The sequence below is a fragment of the Pipistrellus kuhlii genome, unplaced genomic scaffold (assembly GCF_014108245.1).
Source record: "Pipistrellus kuhlii isolate mPipKuh1 unplaced genomic scaffold, mPipKuh1.p scaffold_m20_p_6, whole genome shotgun sequence".
Taxonomy (NCBI): domain Eukaryota; kingdom Metazoa; phylum Chordata; class Mammalia; order Chiroptera; family Vespertilionidae; genus Pipistrellus; species Pipistrellus kuhlii.
In genome coordinates this window covers 24,459,800-24,477,386 of record NW_023425562.1, presented here as the reverse complement: position 1 = coordinate 24,477,386, position 17,587 = coordinate 24,459,800, and the positions used below count along the sequence as shown (strand labels likewise).

The 17,587-nt window shown below is 59.9% G+C and overlaps 1 protein-coding gene across 4 annotated transcripts; it reads right to left on the bottom strand.

The window, feature by feature from the left end:
* Positions 1-2,929: 2,929 nt before the first annotated feature.
* On the bottom strand, positions 2,930-16,372 carry GATA2 (GATA binding protein 2). 4 transcript variants are annotated; one of them, XM_036418887.2, is made up of 6 exons: positions 16,122-16,372; positions 10,169-10,451; positions 9,085-9,729; positions 7,263-7,408; positions 5,233-5,358; positions 2,930-4,795 (listed from the first exon to the last, which is right to left on the bottom strand). In XM_036418887.2, the coding sequence occupies exons 2-6, from the start codon at positions 10,398-10,400 to the stop codon at positions 4,496-4,498; spliced, it is 1,449 nt and encodes a 482-aa protein (XP_036274780.1). In that variant the 5' UTR covers positions 10,401-10,451; positions 16,122-16,372; the 3' UTR covers positions 2,930-4,495. The 4 variants fall into 4 exon arrangements, with proteins under 4 accessions (XP_036274780.1, XP_036274779.1, XP_036274781.1 ...); XM_036418886.2 differs by lacking the exon at positions 16,122-16,372 and adding an exon at positions 11,105-11,333; XM_036418888.2 differs by lacking the exon at positions 16,122-16,372 and adding an exon at positions 10,557-10,653.
* Between the last annotated feature and the right edge of the window lie 1,215 nt (positions 16,373-17,587).

Genomic DNA, 17,587 nt, shown 5'->3' with positions numbered 1-17,587 from the left:
TGGTAGGAAGAAGCGGGAAGAGGCCTTGAGCCAGCCAGCCCCACTTTGATGCAAACGGATAGAACAAAGGTCAGCCCACCCCAGGCATCCTGGCACCAGGCCCCGAGAATCATAAAGGCACCCATTGCCTTGCTAACGACGGCCATTTATTTGCAGTGCTTGGCCTGCCTGGCCTGCCCTGCCTGAGCGCCCTGAAGCCACAAAAATCAAAACTGTTCATCGGTACAAGAACTCTGGGCAGCGGGAGTCATTGTTATGAGTTGATTTTTATAGAGGAAGTAGCAGAAGTCTCTGAGCTTGGTCCTACTGCTTTCCAGTAAATTTGGATCCGGGACCTGCCAGAGCCAGCATGCTTTCCCCGCTCCTAGAGATCATCCCTCTCCACTCAACACCACCCCACAATCTCCCCCCACCCAGCCTTCCCCAGCTCTTTGTCAGACACAGCTCCAGCTGGTTCACCAGAGCAAGATCTTGGTGTGTTTTATCTCCAACCCAAATGCCAAGAACTAATAGGGCCAATAAATATTAGTAGGGTAAATGAGTCTATTCTACAGACATTTGGGAAGCACCTACCACAAGCCCACAAAAGACAACGATGCAAGAATGACAAAGACGGACACAGTTCCTGCCCTCTTGGATCTCACTCTGCAGAGACAGGGCATCCACTCTGTTTGTCTCCTGCTGGCTGCCTCTCGGCACCTTTGACAGTGCTTGGTGCTAGGTGCTCTAAAAATGCTGGTTGACAGAAGGAAGGCAATAAAACTGGAGGAGGTATTCAACAGGCCTGTGTATAGTACACACTTGATTATGTATCAATAGACGCACACAACCCTGCAGTTATAAGCTGGGATACAGGAAAGACATCCTGCCTCACTGTGGCTACAGGTGGTGGAAGGGAGGCAAAATGCTCTGAGCTGGGAAAGGAACAGAAGGGAGCTTCTAGAAGGCTTGAGAGAGCCCAGGCATTCAAATGGGCAGATACGTGGCCACCCAGCTTCACAGGTGGGTTCCTGTATGCTCTAGGTTTCTCTTCTATGGGGAAAGGGAATGGGGAAACAAGTGGTGGCATACCAGGAGCAGACATGCTCCCCCAACTCTAACCTGCAGGCTAGGGCATCTGGAGCTTCACAGAAGGCATGCATGCTGTTATAGCTTTCACAGGACCAGTGTTTCTCTGGCCCCAAGCAAGTGTCCTGCCACCACCAGCAATCTGGGATAGGAAGAATGAAAAGAAAGCTTCCTGGACCACTGAACATCAAGGCTGACAAGGAACAAGGAATTTGGCAATTAGAAACACTAGTAATCAGGGACTAGAGATGACGATGGCTAGGGTCAAAAGGTGTCATTGATCAGGGACACATGGCTAGAGTGACTTGTAATTAGAGTGGTGGAATCATAGGAAAATGATGTCATTTATGATCAGAGGGTAATGGTCATACATAAAGGATCAGGAGGCAGTGCTCAGAGATCTTGGTGATCAGAATGGATTGTTAATTGGCTATGTCAATCATTGATGAAGAACATAAAGGACCAAGGATGTGGGTGACGGGAGCATTAGGATGAAAGCATTTAGTGCTCATGGTCTTGATGACCAATGGTAGAGGAGCTATTGGATCTTGGTGGTGTGTGAGCTATTGGGGATCAACAGCATCAATGACTAGAGAATTTGATAACCAGAGACACAGGTTACTGGTGATTCCAATGACAAGGAAGGTTGGTGATCAGTACTACAGGTGATCAGTGGTATAACAAACATTGATCCTGGGGGCCTTGGAAGATAAATAAATTCAGCAATCACTGATTTGAACACAGAGACTGTGGTAATCAGCATTGACCAGTCAAGGATACTGGTAACCAGAGTGACTCAGGATCACATTGGTAGTCAGAAAATTTGATAGTAAGAGGCTTCAATAGTCAGGGACATTGTTGGTGATTGGAAACAAGTGACCAAATACTTTGTTAAAGTGACATTGGTGATGAGAAACAGTATGACCAGAGATCATATAAGTGTTCTCATCGATCATTGATTAGAAAAATATTGATCAATGACAATGGTGATCATACTTCTTATTGACCTAGAGCATTCATGACAGAGTAAGCAATACCTTGATGCTTACTTAGGTGGTAAGACACAGTGGTGATCACAGACATGGTAGATAGAAATACGAGGACACAGACAGTGGTCATCAGAGACATTGGCAAACAGACACATTGAATAGAAATAATGTTGAACAGATATGCTGATCAGAAACATTGGTGATAAGAGATATTCATGATCACACATATACTGGTGAGCAAGCAGTAACGGTAGACACTGGTGATCACCTTTTGTGTTGTCAGTGTTCAGACACAGCATCCATCAGAGGCATTGATGAAGTACTGGTAATTAAGTAATGGTGATCAATTGTTAGTAATTCGATGTCTATGATCATAGGCTCTGGTGTGATTGTCATTGATTCACTGACATTATCATTGACCATTGAATATTAGTCATGGCTATTTCTGTTGACCAACAAAATTGATTAAAGAAGACAGAAATCAATGACATCAGTGATCAAATACATTAGTAATCAGGTTTGTCAATGAATGGGAATATTGGTGACCAGGTAGCTCAGAAACAAAAACTGATCAGTACCTGAGAGGAAGTGAATGTGAGGTCAGTTCTTGGTCCACACACTGACCACAGCCACCCCGAGCCTCTCCAGTATCCACCCAGCCACCAGGACCCCCACGCAGGTAATAATGAGGATATTCACAAGGAAGCAATTCAGAAGACTATCCGAGTCCCAGCCAGATAGGGCCCGAGCTCCCATTCCAGCTTTTCCCTCTAGATTACTGGGCAACAGACGCAGTTCAGCTTGACTGCTAGTTTCCATGCCTGGGACTCGGTTGCTCCAGGAGTCCGTTAGACAGGACAGAGGCATTCACAAAAAAGTATTTTATTATTAACAGGAATAGAAGGATAGCATATAATTTTTACAGACAACATATAAATGTTGTACATAATTAACAATAACTTAGTTCACTAATCCAAAATAAAACAAGCCAAATGAAACATAAAAACAGAAAATACTGCCGATTCTTCTTGTGTGGATGCTAGTCCAAAATAAGTTACTTCTGGTGGTGGTGCCCCCAGCAGCAATCAACGGCCCATATTGCACTTGGTCAACTACATCAGCACAATCCTCTTCCTGGGCACGGCCCTCTCGAGCTGCCACACCCCACCACCACCCCAGACAGAATCTAAGCTCAGGCCGGGTTATGTACAGCTGTACCTTGGGAAGGATCCAGCCAGCCACAGCAAAGCAGAGCAGAACCCTGGGACCCCAGCAGGTTCATGGCCTCTCCTTGGTCCCTGGCCCTGACTCACCCCCGGCTCCTGCCTTTGCCACCTGCCAGACCTGCCTCCAGAAGCCAAGAGCAGCTAAGGCCCCATCCCTGGCCCCCCGCTCCCCATTCTAGGGCTATGGGATCCAGGAACTTTTCCAAAAATAATTGCGGAGCTACAGCTTGGATTTGTAGGTTTTACTCCTTTCCATAAGAAAGGCTTCTGTGGCAAAGTACGTTTGGCTGGACCCAAAAAGAGTTTAAAGATAAAAACAACTAACTCATCAGCGAGTTAAGCTTATGCAGTCTTTTAAAATATTTTTTCTTTTGTCTCATAGTGGGAGGGAAGGGGTTCAGGGGTTAGCAGAAAAAGGATGTATATACAGGGGTCTACCTGGCAGAGGCGGCAGGCGCAGCTCGACTGTGAAGGGGACACAGGCCACACCGGCTTCAGCCTCAGAGCCAGGGGAGCGTGCTGGGAGACATTTCCCCTCTCAAGAAAACGTGGTTTCCTTCCTGTGACCCAGCCCTGGCCTGGGAATCTGTGTAGGACTGTGATTGTCTCTGCCCTCCAGGGCCCGTCAGCAGGGCACGCACTGGCTCAGCCTCCCATAGGCCACGACCCCTCTAGAGTGGCGAGGCCCGGCCTGGGGTTCAGCATTCCAGAGCCGGGAGCCCCAGGAGAAGGTGTGGGCTAAGTCCCTCACAGATCTGCCCTCGGAGCCCTGGCAAGTGGGTGACAGGCCGAGCTGAGCAAGACCAGGAGCATTTCTCCCAGTCCTCGTGAGAAACAAGAGCGAAATAAATTACTTCTGCCTACTCCCTTTTCCTTCTAAAAATGGTTTCCTTTGTTTGTCCCCTCCCCCCTCCTCCTCTCTTAAGACATGAAGTTGTCCTTTCTGCTCTCCAAACAATGGTCCGTGATGGAAACCCCACCTGGGTAGCAGCTGGGCTGAGGCCACCTCTCAGCCCCAGTAAGAATCTTCATGGTGACCGGCGACTGCTGAGCAGAGCACCCGCAGGTAGGGCGGCCTGGGGATCGGGCTGGGCTGACAGGAGAGGCATCAGTCTTTGGAGAAGGGCAGGCAAGCGAGGTTCTGGCTCACCCAGCCTTGAGCTGCAGGCCGCCTTCCTCTGCATCCATCTGTCCATTCACGGAGGGCTGTCCCTAGCCCATGGCGGTCACCATGCTGGATGGGTGGGGGTGGCCGAAGGAGAGGCTGGAGGAGGGATGGATGGGTGTTGGGGTGGGCAGGATGTGTCCCGAGTGGCTGAAAGGCGGGAGGTGGCCCACGGGGGCCATGTGTCCGGCCAGGGTGGCAGCGCTGAAGGGGGAGGCCTTCTCTTGCATGCACTTGGACAGCTCCTCGAAGCACTCCGCCCCCTTCTTGTTCTTCTTGGACTTGTTGGACATCTTCCGGTTCCGGGTCTGGATCCCTTCCTTCTTCATGGTCAGTGGCCTATTCACCTGGGGGCAACCACAACGCCTTCAGGGAGTCACGTTCCCTTCCCAGAGCAAGACCCTCACCCTCTCCTCTCCTCGAGCTTGGGGCAGAGGCAGGCCTGGGCTGGGACCCCCCACCTCCAGAAGCCCACGCAGTCCTGTCACCAGCATGGCCACAGTTTCAGGAAGGGCACTTAGCACTGTGTGAGGCTGACCTGTACCCTGATGGACACTGAGCCCCCTCAATTCCAGCACTGCCTCCCCAACTACACAGCCCAAATACCCCCCCACTTTTGTTTCAAACAGAGAGCATTACTGGGCCTGCTGTGGAGAACACACCTCCGGAGCCCAGGGCTTTCCCAAGCCACGCCAAGCTGCCGAGAGGCTGGGGCCTCGGCCTGGCAGCACAAAGAGCGGCGGTCCCTGGGGAGGGGTGGGGCAGGGCGGCGGGGCGGACTCACATTGTGCAGCTTGTAGTAGAGGCCACAGGCATTGCAGACAGGGTCCCCGTTGGCGTTTCGGCGCCATAAGGTGGTGGTTGTCGTCTGACAATTTGCACAACAGGTGCCGGCTCTCCTAGCAGCAGACTGGGAGGGGAGGGGCAGCGTCAGCAGTCAGCAGGCTGGGCTCCCACGCCCCACCTCTGCCAGCCTCCCTGACCCCTGCCCCACCCCGACCCTGCCCCCACTGACTTAGCCGAGAGTTGAGGCACCTCAGAGCTGTGGACGTGGAGAATGTGAGATCGCAATAATAATCACAGAGCTTTACAATAAAGAGCAGCTCAGAAGGCTGATCTACCAACGGGGTTTCAAGAGCTGGAAGGGAAAATCAACTAGCTCCTGGATTCACCAAACAATCTGACTATCAATGGGGAAATGGAGGCCCCCCAGAAGTGCTCTTTATTTTTGGTCCTCCTGGAGTCCCTGGGTCTGGAGCTGCTTCTGTCTCCTCCCACAGGACACCTCTCAAAATCCATAATTCTGAGAGGTCAGTGTCCTGCCTGAGGGCAAAGCAGGGCAGGGGTGGGGGGAGGGTGTGCGGACCCTGTGGCTGCCCAGGGTGGGATGTAAAATGTGCCGGGTGCCTCACTCAAGCCGAGCTGTCCGACACAGTAGCTACTAGCCACATGTGACTACTAGATTACATTTCCATTTCAGACAAGTACTGTAGAAACCCTGTTTCTCCCATCGCACTGGCTTCACGGAGTCCACAGTCACAACATGGGCTGGAGGGTTACCCTAGTGGACTGGGCAGACCTAGAACATTTCCATCCTTGTAGGTTTACGGGACAATGCTGGTCTTTCTATTCAACTCTTGGACCCCAAACCTCAAAGTCCTAACCGCCCCCAGGCCCTCAAGGAATGCAGGACAGAGGTGGTCGGGCAATGAGTGTCTGATTTCTGGAGAAGGGAGTGAAAGGCTTGCAAGAGAAGGCCACACAGTCTTTATCCAAGAAAGCAGATTCCTTCTCCCGGTTCAACCAGTGCCAGCCCCACAGTCACAGAGAACGGCAGGCAGCAGGGGTGGGGGTGGGGGGCCAGGGCCAGCAGCGGCTGGAATGGCCGCAGGGGGGCCTGCGGACGGCCGTCTCAGAGCGGGGAGGGGTGAGGGTGAGTAAGCAGCCTGAAGCTGGAATTCTGACTCAGGGGCCAACCCTTTAGCCTCCATCCCTCCCCGGGCCCTCACCCCGCCCTCCCTGCAGGGGGAAAAGGGGGCCCCCAAAGCGGCGCGAGTGATTTAAGCCTCATAAATCACTTCGCCCTGAAAAAATATATTTATTATTCTTAGCATTTTACACATTATTTGCAAAGTGGAGCGCATTAGAAATTTCAAAACAGCCCAGCGAGAGGCAGGACTGAGCCGAGGAGAGACTCTAAAAACTCGCCGAGTCCGGAAACAGATACACGAAGTTTCCTTATCTTCAGGCTGCAGATGTCCGGATAGGAAACTCCGGCAGGAGATCCGAAAGGGCATTTTTTTTTTTAAATCGCTCAAATGAAAATACACAGTATAGGTGTCTCCATGGAAAAATAATAAAGGGCAGGTTTTTTTGGTGGCTTGTGTGTTTTATTTAAATAGGCATGAGGGGATTGTGAGAGAGCTGCCCTCAGCCGCAGGGAAAATTACTTCATGGCCCTATTTTTAAAAAAAGAGTTAAACAGAGGCCAGGGCCCTTGGACACTCAACGCCTGGGATCCCTGAGCGGGGGTGGGGTGAGGGTCCCCGATGAGCCGCTGAGGAGGAAATCTGGCCAGAAAAAAAAAAAATCTGGCCGGAGAGAAGGGCAACCCCAACGGACATCCAAGTGATTTCAATGATAAAAGATTTGAAGTGGCAATCATCTGCGTCTGAAGGCTCCTGTTGTTGTTCTTTTTTTTTTTTCTTTCTTTCTTTTTTTAAATTAACTGTTAGCCCCTGCCCAGGTTAGCTACTAGGGTGCCACCCACCAGCCTTCTCCCCCGCACCGGCTCCCGCCTCGCCCGCTGCCTACCAGTCTCCGCTTGGGCTTGATGAGCGGCCGGTTCTGCCCGTTCATCTTGTGGTAGAGCCCGCAGGCATTGCACAGGTAGTGGCCGGTGCCGTCTCGCCGCCAGAGAGGAGTGGCTGTGGCCCCACAGTTGACACACTCCCGGCCTTCTGGAGGGGAACAGGGGGAGACACCAGCCTGCTTAAGCAACGAGGTCACAGAAGGCTGCCGATCCGCAGCCGTCCCCTCGGCCAGGCTGCTTCAGGGGAGGTGACTTTTCGTCCCAGTCTGGACGGGGAAAGGGGCCAGGCGGTCTCCCCCGAGAAGCTGGGTTCAGAGAACAGTGTAAGACCTAATCTCCCTCTTCAAATCCCTCTCCGGGAGAAAGGGAAACTAGGCTGAGGGGAAGCGGGCCAGGGCCCCAGGGGTTCCCAGCGGGGACGACCAGGAGAGGGGGTTTACCACAAACTTTGTCAATGGCGGGGCCGTGGCTGGAATCACCTGGCTGGCCAGGCGGGCTCCGGCCCCCTTTCCAGTTCTGTTGTCTCTCTCCCATCCCCACCACCGCACCCGCTCTCTGCTGAGTCTGCCCACGTCGATGCCCTCCGCTTTACTCTGGCTTTCTGCTCTCAGTCCGGGGTAACAGCCTTCTTTCTTTCCAAACCCCCTTCTCTCCTCTGCGGAGGCCCTACATTTCGGCCCAGGACACAGATCGAAAGTTGTGCTTTAAAATAAATAACACGCCCTTTCGTTTTTTTAGGCCGAGTTGTTTTTGGTTCTTGGTTTTGTTTTGTGCGCTGTTGTTCACTGCTTGTTTTTGTTTGTTTTGGTTTTGTTAGAGGACCATCTGGAATTCAAACAGAACGTAAAACAAACTTGGGAGAAAGGACTAATTAGAGGCCGGCTCGCTGGTCTGAGCAGAACAGGGACCCCGAAGGGACACTCAGATGGGTGCAGGTGGCGGCTTCCGCAATCAGACAGGGTGACTGCTTTAGCGTCATGCTGCCCAGGAAATTTTTCCACATTTAGTTTAACTAAATGGTCGAGATATATGGGCGAGGAAAGGTGTGTCCTGGGCGTAGGAGTGTGTTTTTTAAAATCTTCCTTTTCCCAGCTTAAAAGAATTGGGAAGGATGCACCGACAGGACTCCCATGTTAGCCACGGTTTCTGCTCTACCAAAGGCCAGATTCTCGGACAAATCCAACATGGCCCCAGCAGCTCCTCCTGCAAAGGGGCAGAGGCACCTACAGCTTCATCCCTTCGCTCCAGCCCTCAGGGAGGGAGAGTGAGGGACACGCCAGGGGCGGGAAGCAGGAACAGGTTCTGGAATTTTGCTTTGGGGAAATCTCCCAAGGAGATCAGGAGCCACAGAAATCCCAAGACCGGACTGAATGGGTTGGGTAACCGGATTCCTTAAAAACCTGGAGCCTTTGGGGTGCCCAAGCTCACAAACACAAGTCTACACACACAAACATGGCCCCTCCGCTCTCCCCTGCATGTTGCATTCTCTCACACTGAATTTCCCCTTAAGATCCAGGGAGGGGAAGGGGGAATTCCCTTTCTGTGGTCCAGTCTGGCATTGGCCGGCCTTGGAGGGAAAGGTAAGGAATGAGGAAAAAAAGTGAACTTTGGGGGGCTACTAGGAACACTTAAAGGCAAATATTTTAGGACCCCCCCCTCCCCTATTCTGGACTCTCAGACATCTCTTGGGGCTCTTAGAGAGGGACATCATGCATCCCCAGACCTGGGAGACTGACACCGACCCCCTCTCCTATACCACAGCCTACACCGCCCCACCCCAACCATCACCCCCACTCCCACTAGGTCCCTAGCGCCTGCTTTTACCTGAGCAGGAGCGCGCCTTGCTGCGCTGCTTAGGGGTGAAGCTGGAGGCAGGGCCACCCAGGAAGCCTCCCGGGTGGAAGAGCCCGCTGCTGTAGTCGTGGGTGGCGGCAGGCACATAGGAGGGGTAGGTGGGGATGGGGTGATGTGTGGCGGGCTGGGTGCCCATGGCGGCCAGGCCTGGGCGCAGGGGACTGCCGCTCTCCATCTTCATGCTCTCGGCCAGCGACACTTGGTACTTGACGCCGTCCTTGTCCTCCCCTCGGGCAGCACTACCCCCCGCGGAGGAGGAGGCAGGGGAGGCCGCCCCGGGGGCGCTGCTGGGGTCCGGAGACACTTCCTTGGGCGGCGTGGGAGGGAAGCCGAAGAGGTGGGAGCCAGAGTGGGCGGCCGTGGGGGTGAGGGAGGCCACGGAGCCCCCGCTGCCTGCCCCGCTCGCGCCCCCCGCCCCCGGGTACACGGAGAGGGGCCCTCCGGGGCCGCCGGCGGCGGAGGGGTGCAGCGGGGTCTTGGAGAAGGGGCTCACGGTCCAGGGGTTGTGGTGGTGGGCCGCGGCCGCGGACAGGGCCGCTTTGCCCCCGTCCAGCCACGGCAGCCCCGGGCTGTGCAACAAGTGTGGGCGGCACATCTGGCCTCCGGTGAGCCGCGCTGGAGGAAGAGGTAGAGGGGTTAGGACGCAGAGATGCGGGGCCCAGCCGGGACACACAGGGTGCCCAGGGCCGCAGCACACACAGCCGCCAGCAGCAACCCCCGCCCCAAAGAAAATGAGAAATGCAACCACCGGCAAAAATCAGGAATGTCAGTCCGGCGTGGAAGGACAGGGGATACAGAAGGACCCCGCCCTGGACCAGGCCTGGAGCGAACCCCCACGGGCCCGCTGGGAAATGGGCAGAAAAAGCCCGCGGGACCCAAGAGGCCCCGCTGCCTCCACCTTTCCCGCCCCGATGTCTCAGCCGCTGCGATGCCTGCGGATCCCACATCCGGGAAGCAGGCGGCCGGCCCGCCTCCCCTTCCGCGCCCGCCGCGCCGCCCGGAGCCGCGGGCGCCCACCCCCCGCCCGGGCTCACCGCCCCCCGCCCGGGCTCACCGTGCGCTGGGCCGTAGGAGACGCGCGCCCGCGCGTGGGCCGGGTTGGCGTAGTAGGGGTTGCCCTGCGAGTCGAGGTGGTTGAAGAAGACGTCCACCTCGTCCGGGGGCAGCAGCTGCGCCGGCTCCATGTAGTTGTGCGGCGCCAGGCCCGGGTGGTGCGAGTCGGGGTGCTGCGCGTTCAGCACCGCCGGGTGCGCCATCCAGCGCGGCTGCTCCGGCGCCACCTCCATCGCGGGCGGCGGGCGGCCGAGGCTCGGGGCGGGGCGGAGGCGGCAGCGGCCCTGCGCGACGACGGAAGGGGCGTGAGGGACGCGGCCACGGGCGGCCCGACGCCCCCAAAGTCCCGTCGTCGCGCCGTGCCCCGTGGCGCGCGCTGCTCACCCCACCCGGCGGAGCTCAGCCGCCGGCCGGCCGGCCTCGGGCGGGTGGAAAGCTCCAACCCAGCTCACTCAAAATGAAAGGAAGGTGAGCAAGAGGGGGCAGCCACGCACACTCACACACACCCGTGCACACGGGTCCCCCACGGAGGCGGGTCCCGGCACGAGGTACCCCCACGAAGACGCACACGGTCGCACTTTGGACCCACTCACCCTGTACCCCCCACCACCTTCCTTGGACGCGAACACAGACACAGACTCAAAGTTGGAGATCACGACTTGGGCGCATGATCCCGGCGACCCGCACACACCTACCCTTGGCGCCACACACACTCGCTGACTTTGTCCCCCGCCCCCAGCGCGCACACGCAGCCCCGGCGGCGGGGAGCCAGCCAGCCCTCCTCCCGCGCGCATTCCCCGGCAGCACCCTCAGCACCTCTCCGGGGCGCCCTGGGGCGGCCCCCCGCAGCCCCGCCCCGGCCTCCAGATCCCGCAGAGACCTCCCCGAGCTTGGCGCGCCCCAGACCCCCAGCCAGCCTTCGCACCCCAAAACTTACACAAGCAGCGCCGCGGGGAGAGGGCAGCGGCCTGAGGAAGGACGGGGTGGCACCGCGGGAGCCCGGGGTGGAGGGCGCGGAGGCAGAGCTCGGACGGCCAGTTGGCGTGGCTCACTGGGCAGGAGCGGGGGACAGCGCGAGCCTCGGCCCTCGGCCCGCCCGGCTGCGGCCCCTCGGCATCCTCCGGCCGCCCTGGCGCCAGCTCCGACTCCGGCACAGACATGAAGCGGGGGCCGCGCACGCCTAAGAAGCCCGCGCCAGCCAATCAGCGCCGCCCGCCGCCCAGCCTCCGCCCCCCATTGGCTGCGCCTGCAGCCGGGCCTGCCGGACTCCCGGACTGACCCGCCGGCGGGCCCCCTCCTCCCGCAGGTCCCCTCCCCGCGCCCGCCCTCCCCGCGGTCCCTGCAGCCACCCACCTCCCCATCCCCAGCCCGCGCACCCCTGCCAGGACCCTCACCCCGCAGCTGACTGACCGGGCTGCTGCGCTCCTAGTGCGGACACTCCCGAAACCCCCGAACCTCTGGGACCCCCTCCAGGAACTAGCCTCCAGCGGGGGCCCCCTCCACGGAGCCCCGCGGTGCGCGCTCTGGGTGTCCGGGTGTCCTCCTCCCCAGGAGCCCAGCCCCTCCACATGCTCGGATCCCACCTCCTTGGCCGCCCAACTGTGGCCAGTCCAAGTCCAACTACCTACCCAAGCCGTTCAGTCCCCCAACTCTGGTGCTGGGGCAGGGCGGGGTGGGGGGCAGGGGGAGACAGCTGCGGGACAGCAGGAGCGCCGAGGGGCATGAATATGAATTGTGGGGTCCCAGTGGGCACCTGGGCTTCGGATACGAGGCCACTTGGGGCTGTGCTTGACCCGGTGGAGGTGGCCTGGCCAGCGGCTCCAGGGAGCGGGAGGAGGAGGGGTCCGCTTCCCTTCCCGGGCGTGGCCTTCGGAGACCAACAGGCCGGACTGCCTGGGGCGAGGCCGTGGCGACTGGGCCTGGCGCCGGCGCCGGCTCGCAGGAGGCGCCTCGGGCAGGAGCGGCATTTTTCTCCCCGGGTCCCCTAGGGCGGCCCCTGGGGAGAGGGAGAGCTCCGCGCCCCGCGTCACCTGGGGCCGCTCCCCACACACCTCCAGCCCGGACACCCAGTTCTGCGGGCCGAGGGGGCCCGGGGCACAGATCCCCCGGCTTTCTCCCGTGGCACAGGAGAGATCCAGGCTCCCCAGGAGCCTACGGCCGAGGAGGGGGTTGGGAACAAAGAAATTTGGGGGAACTTCAGTGCGAGGGTCATGGGGAGCATTCCACGTCCTCTCCGGCTCCTTTCCCCTCGCCGGGCCCACGGCTCCCACGGGAGATGCCCGGAGGGATACCAGGTGGGTCCCGGCAGGGGGAGGGCGGGGTCCGGGGCACCCCCGGGCAGGGGGGAGGGGCGGCGGGATTGACAGTCGGTAATTGGGTAACTGGAGGCGGCTTCTCCGGCCGGGCGGCCCCGCCACCGCGACGCCGGGCCCCTGACGTCACCCGATTCGCCAGGAAATGAACTTTTTAATAATCCGAGAGGGAGGAAAAGCCCTCGGTCCCCTCGGTTCGGGGGGCGCCCGGCCCGGCCCAGATCCACGCGCGCGCGCCTCCGTCTCCCTCCCGGGCTCACGGTGGGCAGCGCCCAAGGGTCGGGGGCCTCCTCCCGCCTCTGGGTCTCGCCATGGGCGCAGGTAAAGGGACGGGAGGGGGGCGAGACCCATCCGGCTGGGAAGCGGCGCGTCTCAGCCCCGGGAGACCCTGCCCCGACCGGCCGCTGAGCCTTCCGCTCCCATCCATCCACTGCGGCGCGCGGGGCCGGCTTCTCGGAACGTGGCTCCGCGGGAGAGGAAGCCGGCGCCCGCCCGCCGGGGGAGCAGCACCGGGGCCGAGAGCAGGACGTCTGCGGGCACCGGGCCTCCACGGCCGCGGCCGGCAGGTGAGTGGCCTCCCTGCAAACGCGCGAGGCCGGACCCGGACCCGCTGCCTCTCCTCCTTATCTGTAGTTTACGGTTCTCCATCGACGCGTAAAAGGCCGCGGAGCCTCCAGCCTGGTTTGTGAGCCTGGAGCCCAGCGGGAGCTCCTGGAAGACCACGCAACCCCGGGGGTCCCCGCCCGTGTCCGGCTAGCTGCCCCCCCTGGAGCTCCATTCCGGGGCTCGGCGTGGGAGGACGCGGCCCCTTGGCCGGCTCCGGGGCCATTGACGCCGGAGGGGAACGGAAGCTTCCCTCGGGGCCGGGATCGGCGCCTCGGGTCGCTGGGAGGTGGCCGCTCGGAGCGTTTGAAAAAAGCAGGTAATTCGACTTTTCCTCCCAAAGGCGCCCTTCGGATTGCCCCCCAGCTGGGTGGGTCTGCAGTGTTCACTCCGCCGCGAGCTCCGCTCCCAGCTCCTCCGGGGCAGCGTCCCGGACCCGGCGGGGTGGAGGTGACCGCCGGGCGGCCGCCTGCCAGAGCGGCTCCCCGCCGCCGAGCGCAGACCGGAGCGCGGGGGGATTTAATTACGCTGCTCGGCGGCTCAGAAAATCGCCTTCAGAGGAGCTGAGCAGGGCGGTTAAGCGATGCTTGAGCAGGGGCCTCAGGAGATCGCCAGCCTCCCTTCCCGCTATCCCGGCCTAAAGCAAAAAAAAAAAAAAAAAAAAAAAAAAAGGAAAAGGTAGCCCCGCCGGGTTTCCTGAGGCCCAGGGTTGCCGGCCCCAAAGGCAGGGAGGCGGGCCGCCGAGGCCTCCCCGGGCACCGGGCACCGGGCACCGGAGCGCCTGCGTTGGACGCGGGACGGCTGTGTCCTCCCGCCGGAGCGAACCCGCCTGGGAGAGACCGGCGCCCGCAGCGGAGCCCAGCGGACCTACAGCGGGGACTGCTCTGCGCGTCTGCCCGGGCCGGCCAGACGCCTGGCTCCCGAGGTAGCGGAGACCATCCATTCTCTTCTGCCCAAACAAACGTCTCAGGAGGGTCAGGGCCGGCCGGAGGAGGGCAGATTTATTTCCGTCCAGGGCCTCGGAAGCTCGGGCACCTTCAGAGGGACACGCTCCCGTTTTTTTGCTTTTTGGGGGTTTGTTTATTGGTTTGGTTTGGTTGGGGTTTTTTGTTGTTCGTTCTCAAGAGTTGTTGAGAATGCGAGGTGCCTACCTTTTGGTCGCTCATGGATGCTGCATGGAAACAAGATTTTGCGAAGGACCGGGGAAAGGGCAACAACAGAACTGAATTTTCTGACGCCTTTCCACGTGACCCGAGTTGCCCCCAGCGAAGTGCTGGTGGGCACAACCTGAGATGCTTTCTCGGGAGAGCTGGGGACATGGGGTCCGAAGCCTCGCCTGCCTGGGCCCGGCTGCGGCTGCCCCGGTTGGGCTGCGGCTGCCCCGTTTTACCGGCCCCGTGGAGCCCTTTTCCTGGGCGCCCTTTGTTTAAACTTCACTCATCGGAGGCGGCCCCTCTGGGACCATAAGTTTGCCCTCTTTGTAACCCAATTCTCGCCTTTTCCTCCGAACACCTAATTCGCTATCAGTGAGAGGGGCTGGGGGTTGGGGGGAGGGGAATCAAAGAAATCCGTTTGCTTAGGACTGCCTTCTACAGGGATATTTAATTTGCCACGCAGCGACCACCCAGCCCCACACCAGCGATGCGTCTTGAGGGGTACTGTGAAGAAAGTGGGGACCTCTGTCGCCAGAAGGGTTCAGACGTCTCTAGGGCAAGGCCTCAGACCTGTTCAGGTCACTGCTGTCCCTCCAATAGGGGAATCGGGGCTCCAGCAGCCCCTACTGTTCTCCGAGCTTCACTCCCAGCCCCCAAATCTGATGGCTCCCTCTGCTCTGGCCTCCACGCTGGCTCTCCTCCTCTCGGTCTTCTTGAATCCTACGGATAAGGGCTGATGTCCTAGGGCTCCGCACCTGGGGTAGGGCACCTGGGGAATCCTGTATCTCTTCTCTAGGGTCTAACCCTCCATCGAAGCCGAAGCCGCGGCTTCCCCAGGAGGTCCTGCTGAGCCAGTCCGGCCACGGACAACTGGTAAATCCGTTTCGTTAGACTCAATTTGTCTGCAATTTGTCAGCCCGGCTGGGAAACGCTCTCCTGACACCTGGGCAGCCTCCGGCCCACCTCCTTCTCGCAGCCTGCGGACTCGCGAACGAATCCCGGCGCGGAGAGCCTGCGTAGACCCAGCGCTTCCCGCCAGATGTGCCCGACCCCGGCCGAGAGACGTGGCTTTTTCCAAAACAACGGATTTCCTTCCGTGTTTTCAGGGAAAGGAGCGGTGGCCACACCCGGGGGCCCTGGACCTCCGACCTTTCCCCTCGCGGTAGAGGCAACCTGGAGTTCACGCTGAGCCTCCAAGCAAGGATTCTAAATCCGGTGGGTCGTCCAGACCCCTTCTACACCCCCCGGCGGCGGCGGATTCCCGAGCCCCCCGGTGGCCCATTCTCATTGAAATCCCACTAAACGGATTCTGACTTTGGCTTGTGGCAGGGCGGGGAGGCGGGGGGGGGGGGGGGGGGGGGGGGGGGGGAGATTTCAGACCCCGAGATCTCCCCCACCCGAACCCCAACCACACAGGATAAAGGGCCGCGGGGCGCGTACGGGAGAGCAAGCCGGGTTAAGCCTCGCAAAGCCGGTGCACGGGACCGGCGGGCAGGTGCAGCGGCGGCTCCGCGGCCCGGCTTGGGCGCTCCGCGGCCCTGAGGTGGGGGTGGGGGGGGGGCGGGACCGAGACAAAGGCCCCAGCTGGGGGGCCGGGAGGGCGCTTTGGGAGGCTCCGGGAAGGAAATAACGGGGCCCGAGGCCTGTGGCTCCGTCTGAGAACCGGGAAGGCCGGAGGCCCGCGGTGGGCCTGCGGTGTCCCGCTCCCCAAAGGCGTGCTGAGGTCCGGAGCCCTGTGACCTGGGCAGGCAGGACCGCTGGTGGGGCGATCCCGGAGGACCACGTGTCAGGGGCCGCGGGGCCAGGAAGGCCGTGCGATTCCGGGCCGGTGGGTCGAGCCTGGGAGGCTGGAAGGGCCCTGGTCAGGCTGCGGCGGGGGACTTACCGGGCGAGGTGCGGCTGACGGCGCCCCCGGGCGGACGGGGTCACAGCGGAGCCGGGCGCACAGCGGGGTGCGGGGTTGGTGGGGCCCCGGGCCCGGGCGCGGTCACGGGCAGGGCCTGGGCCAGGCGCCGAGCGGCCGCGTGGTGCCGGCGGGCCGCTTTGTCCCGCGGGGGCCCGCCCGGGCCGGCTGCGATGGAGGCGACAGGGAGACGGACTTGGGCGGCGAGCCCCGGCCGCGCAGGCCTCCCTGCCTCTCCTCCCGCCGCCTCTCCTCCCCGCGCCGCAGCGACCGCCGCTTTTTATTTCGACAGCACTTTGAGGGGCGGGGGCACCGCGGGGGGTAGGAGGGTGCTGGGTCTGCTCCCCGTCTCCCTGTCTCCCTAGTGCAGAGACCTGCCGGGAGGAGGGCTGGCTGGCACTCTGGGCGCACTACCTGCTCGCCCAAACTCCAGACCGCTTCCAGCGCAGGGACAAGCATCCTCGCACCCCTGGGATGCTGCTCAGAGAGCCCCCACATCTCTCTTCAGAGACTCTACCCCGGGGCCCTCTAGGACCCTGGCCTCACGCAATCGTACACAGATGCCTGCTCCCCTTTCTCCAACCCACTGCCAGTCGTGTTTTAAAAGACACACACACACACACACACACACACACATTTGTGCACGCGTGTGAGCTCACACAGCTGTGGCTTCGTGGACATCTCAGCCAGGAGATCTGGGTCACGCCGACATGCACACACGTGCTCACACTCGCCTCCCTTACATCCAGGCCAATTTGGCTCTGCTTTATAGTCCTTTTCCCTCTCCCTACCCCACCCACCTACACCCCTCCCCAGGGCCCCCACTCCAGAGCAGACAAAAGCCTTTTGGAAATGGAGTTTGAGGCGTCTCCTCGCACAGGAGGGGGAGGAGGAAGGGAGTAGAGGGCTTGGTGTGGAGTTAGGGTGTGGGGAGTCTTCACCCTGTGAGCTCTAGTCCTTTAACTTTCAAAGCCCCTACCATGAAATGGAACCTCAAATCCCTCCCTGCTCACTCCAGCTGCCCAGGAGAGAAAGTGGTGTAGGGATCTTGGGCCCAAAGAGAAAGTGTTTGGCCTTGGTAGGACTGAGAAGGCTGTGGTCCTGGGAAAGCGAGGCTGTGCCTCAGAGAGGGGTGTCTCTGCCTCCCCTTACCCCGCCCCCCCCCCAGCTGTCTGAGGCCGGTGGTGACTGTTGCATGTGTCTGTGCTCATGCCTGTGGGAGAATATCTGTCCTGAGTGCCCGTAGGTAGCTGACATTTGTGAGCACATGGGAAGTCTGCAAAACTGAGTATATTTGCACATCCATTTTTTTCCCTGGGTCCCCAAGAGCTTGTGCATTGAGTCTGGGTAATGTGGGTCCCTGGGAGGCCATGTGGGGTCCCTGAGAGTTTGCGCATTGTGTGTGGCTATTTCAGAGCGTGTCCTCACATGTGCACACGGGAGAGCCA

Excerpts from the sequence above, each read along its gene's own strand:
- GATA2 (XM_036418887.2), bottom strand. The coding sequence starts at position 10,400 with ATGGAGGTGGCGCCGGAGCAGCCGCGCTGGATGGCGCACCCGGCGGTG. Across the intron at positions 9,730-10,168 it reads CTCCTACGGCCCAGCGCACG|CGCGGCTCACCGGAGGCCAG; the intron begins GTGAGCCCGGGC and ends CTCTTCCTCCAG. Across the intron at positions 5,359-7,262 it reads TCAAGCCCAAGCGGAGACTG|TCTGCTGCTAGGAGAGCCGG; the intron begins GTAGGCAGCGGG and ends CTCCCCTCCCAG.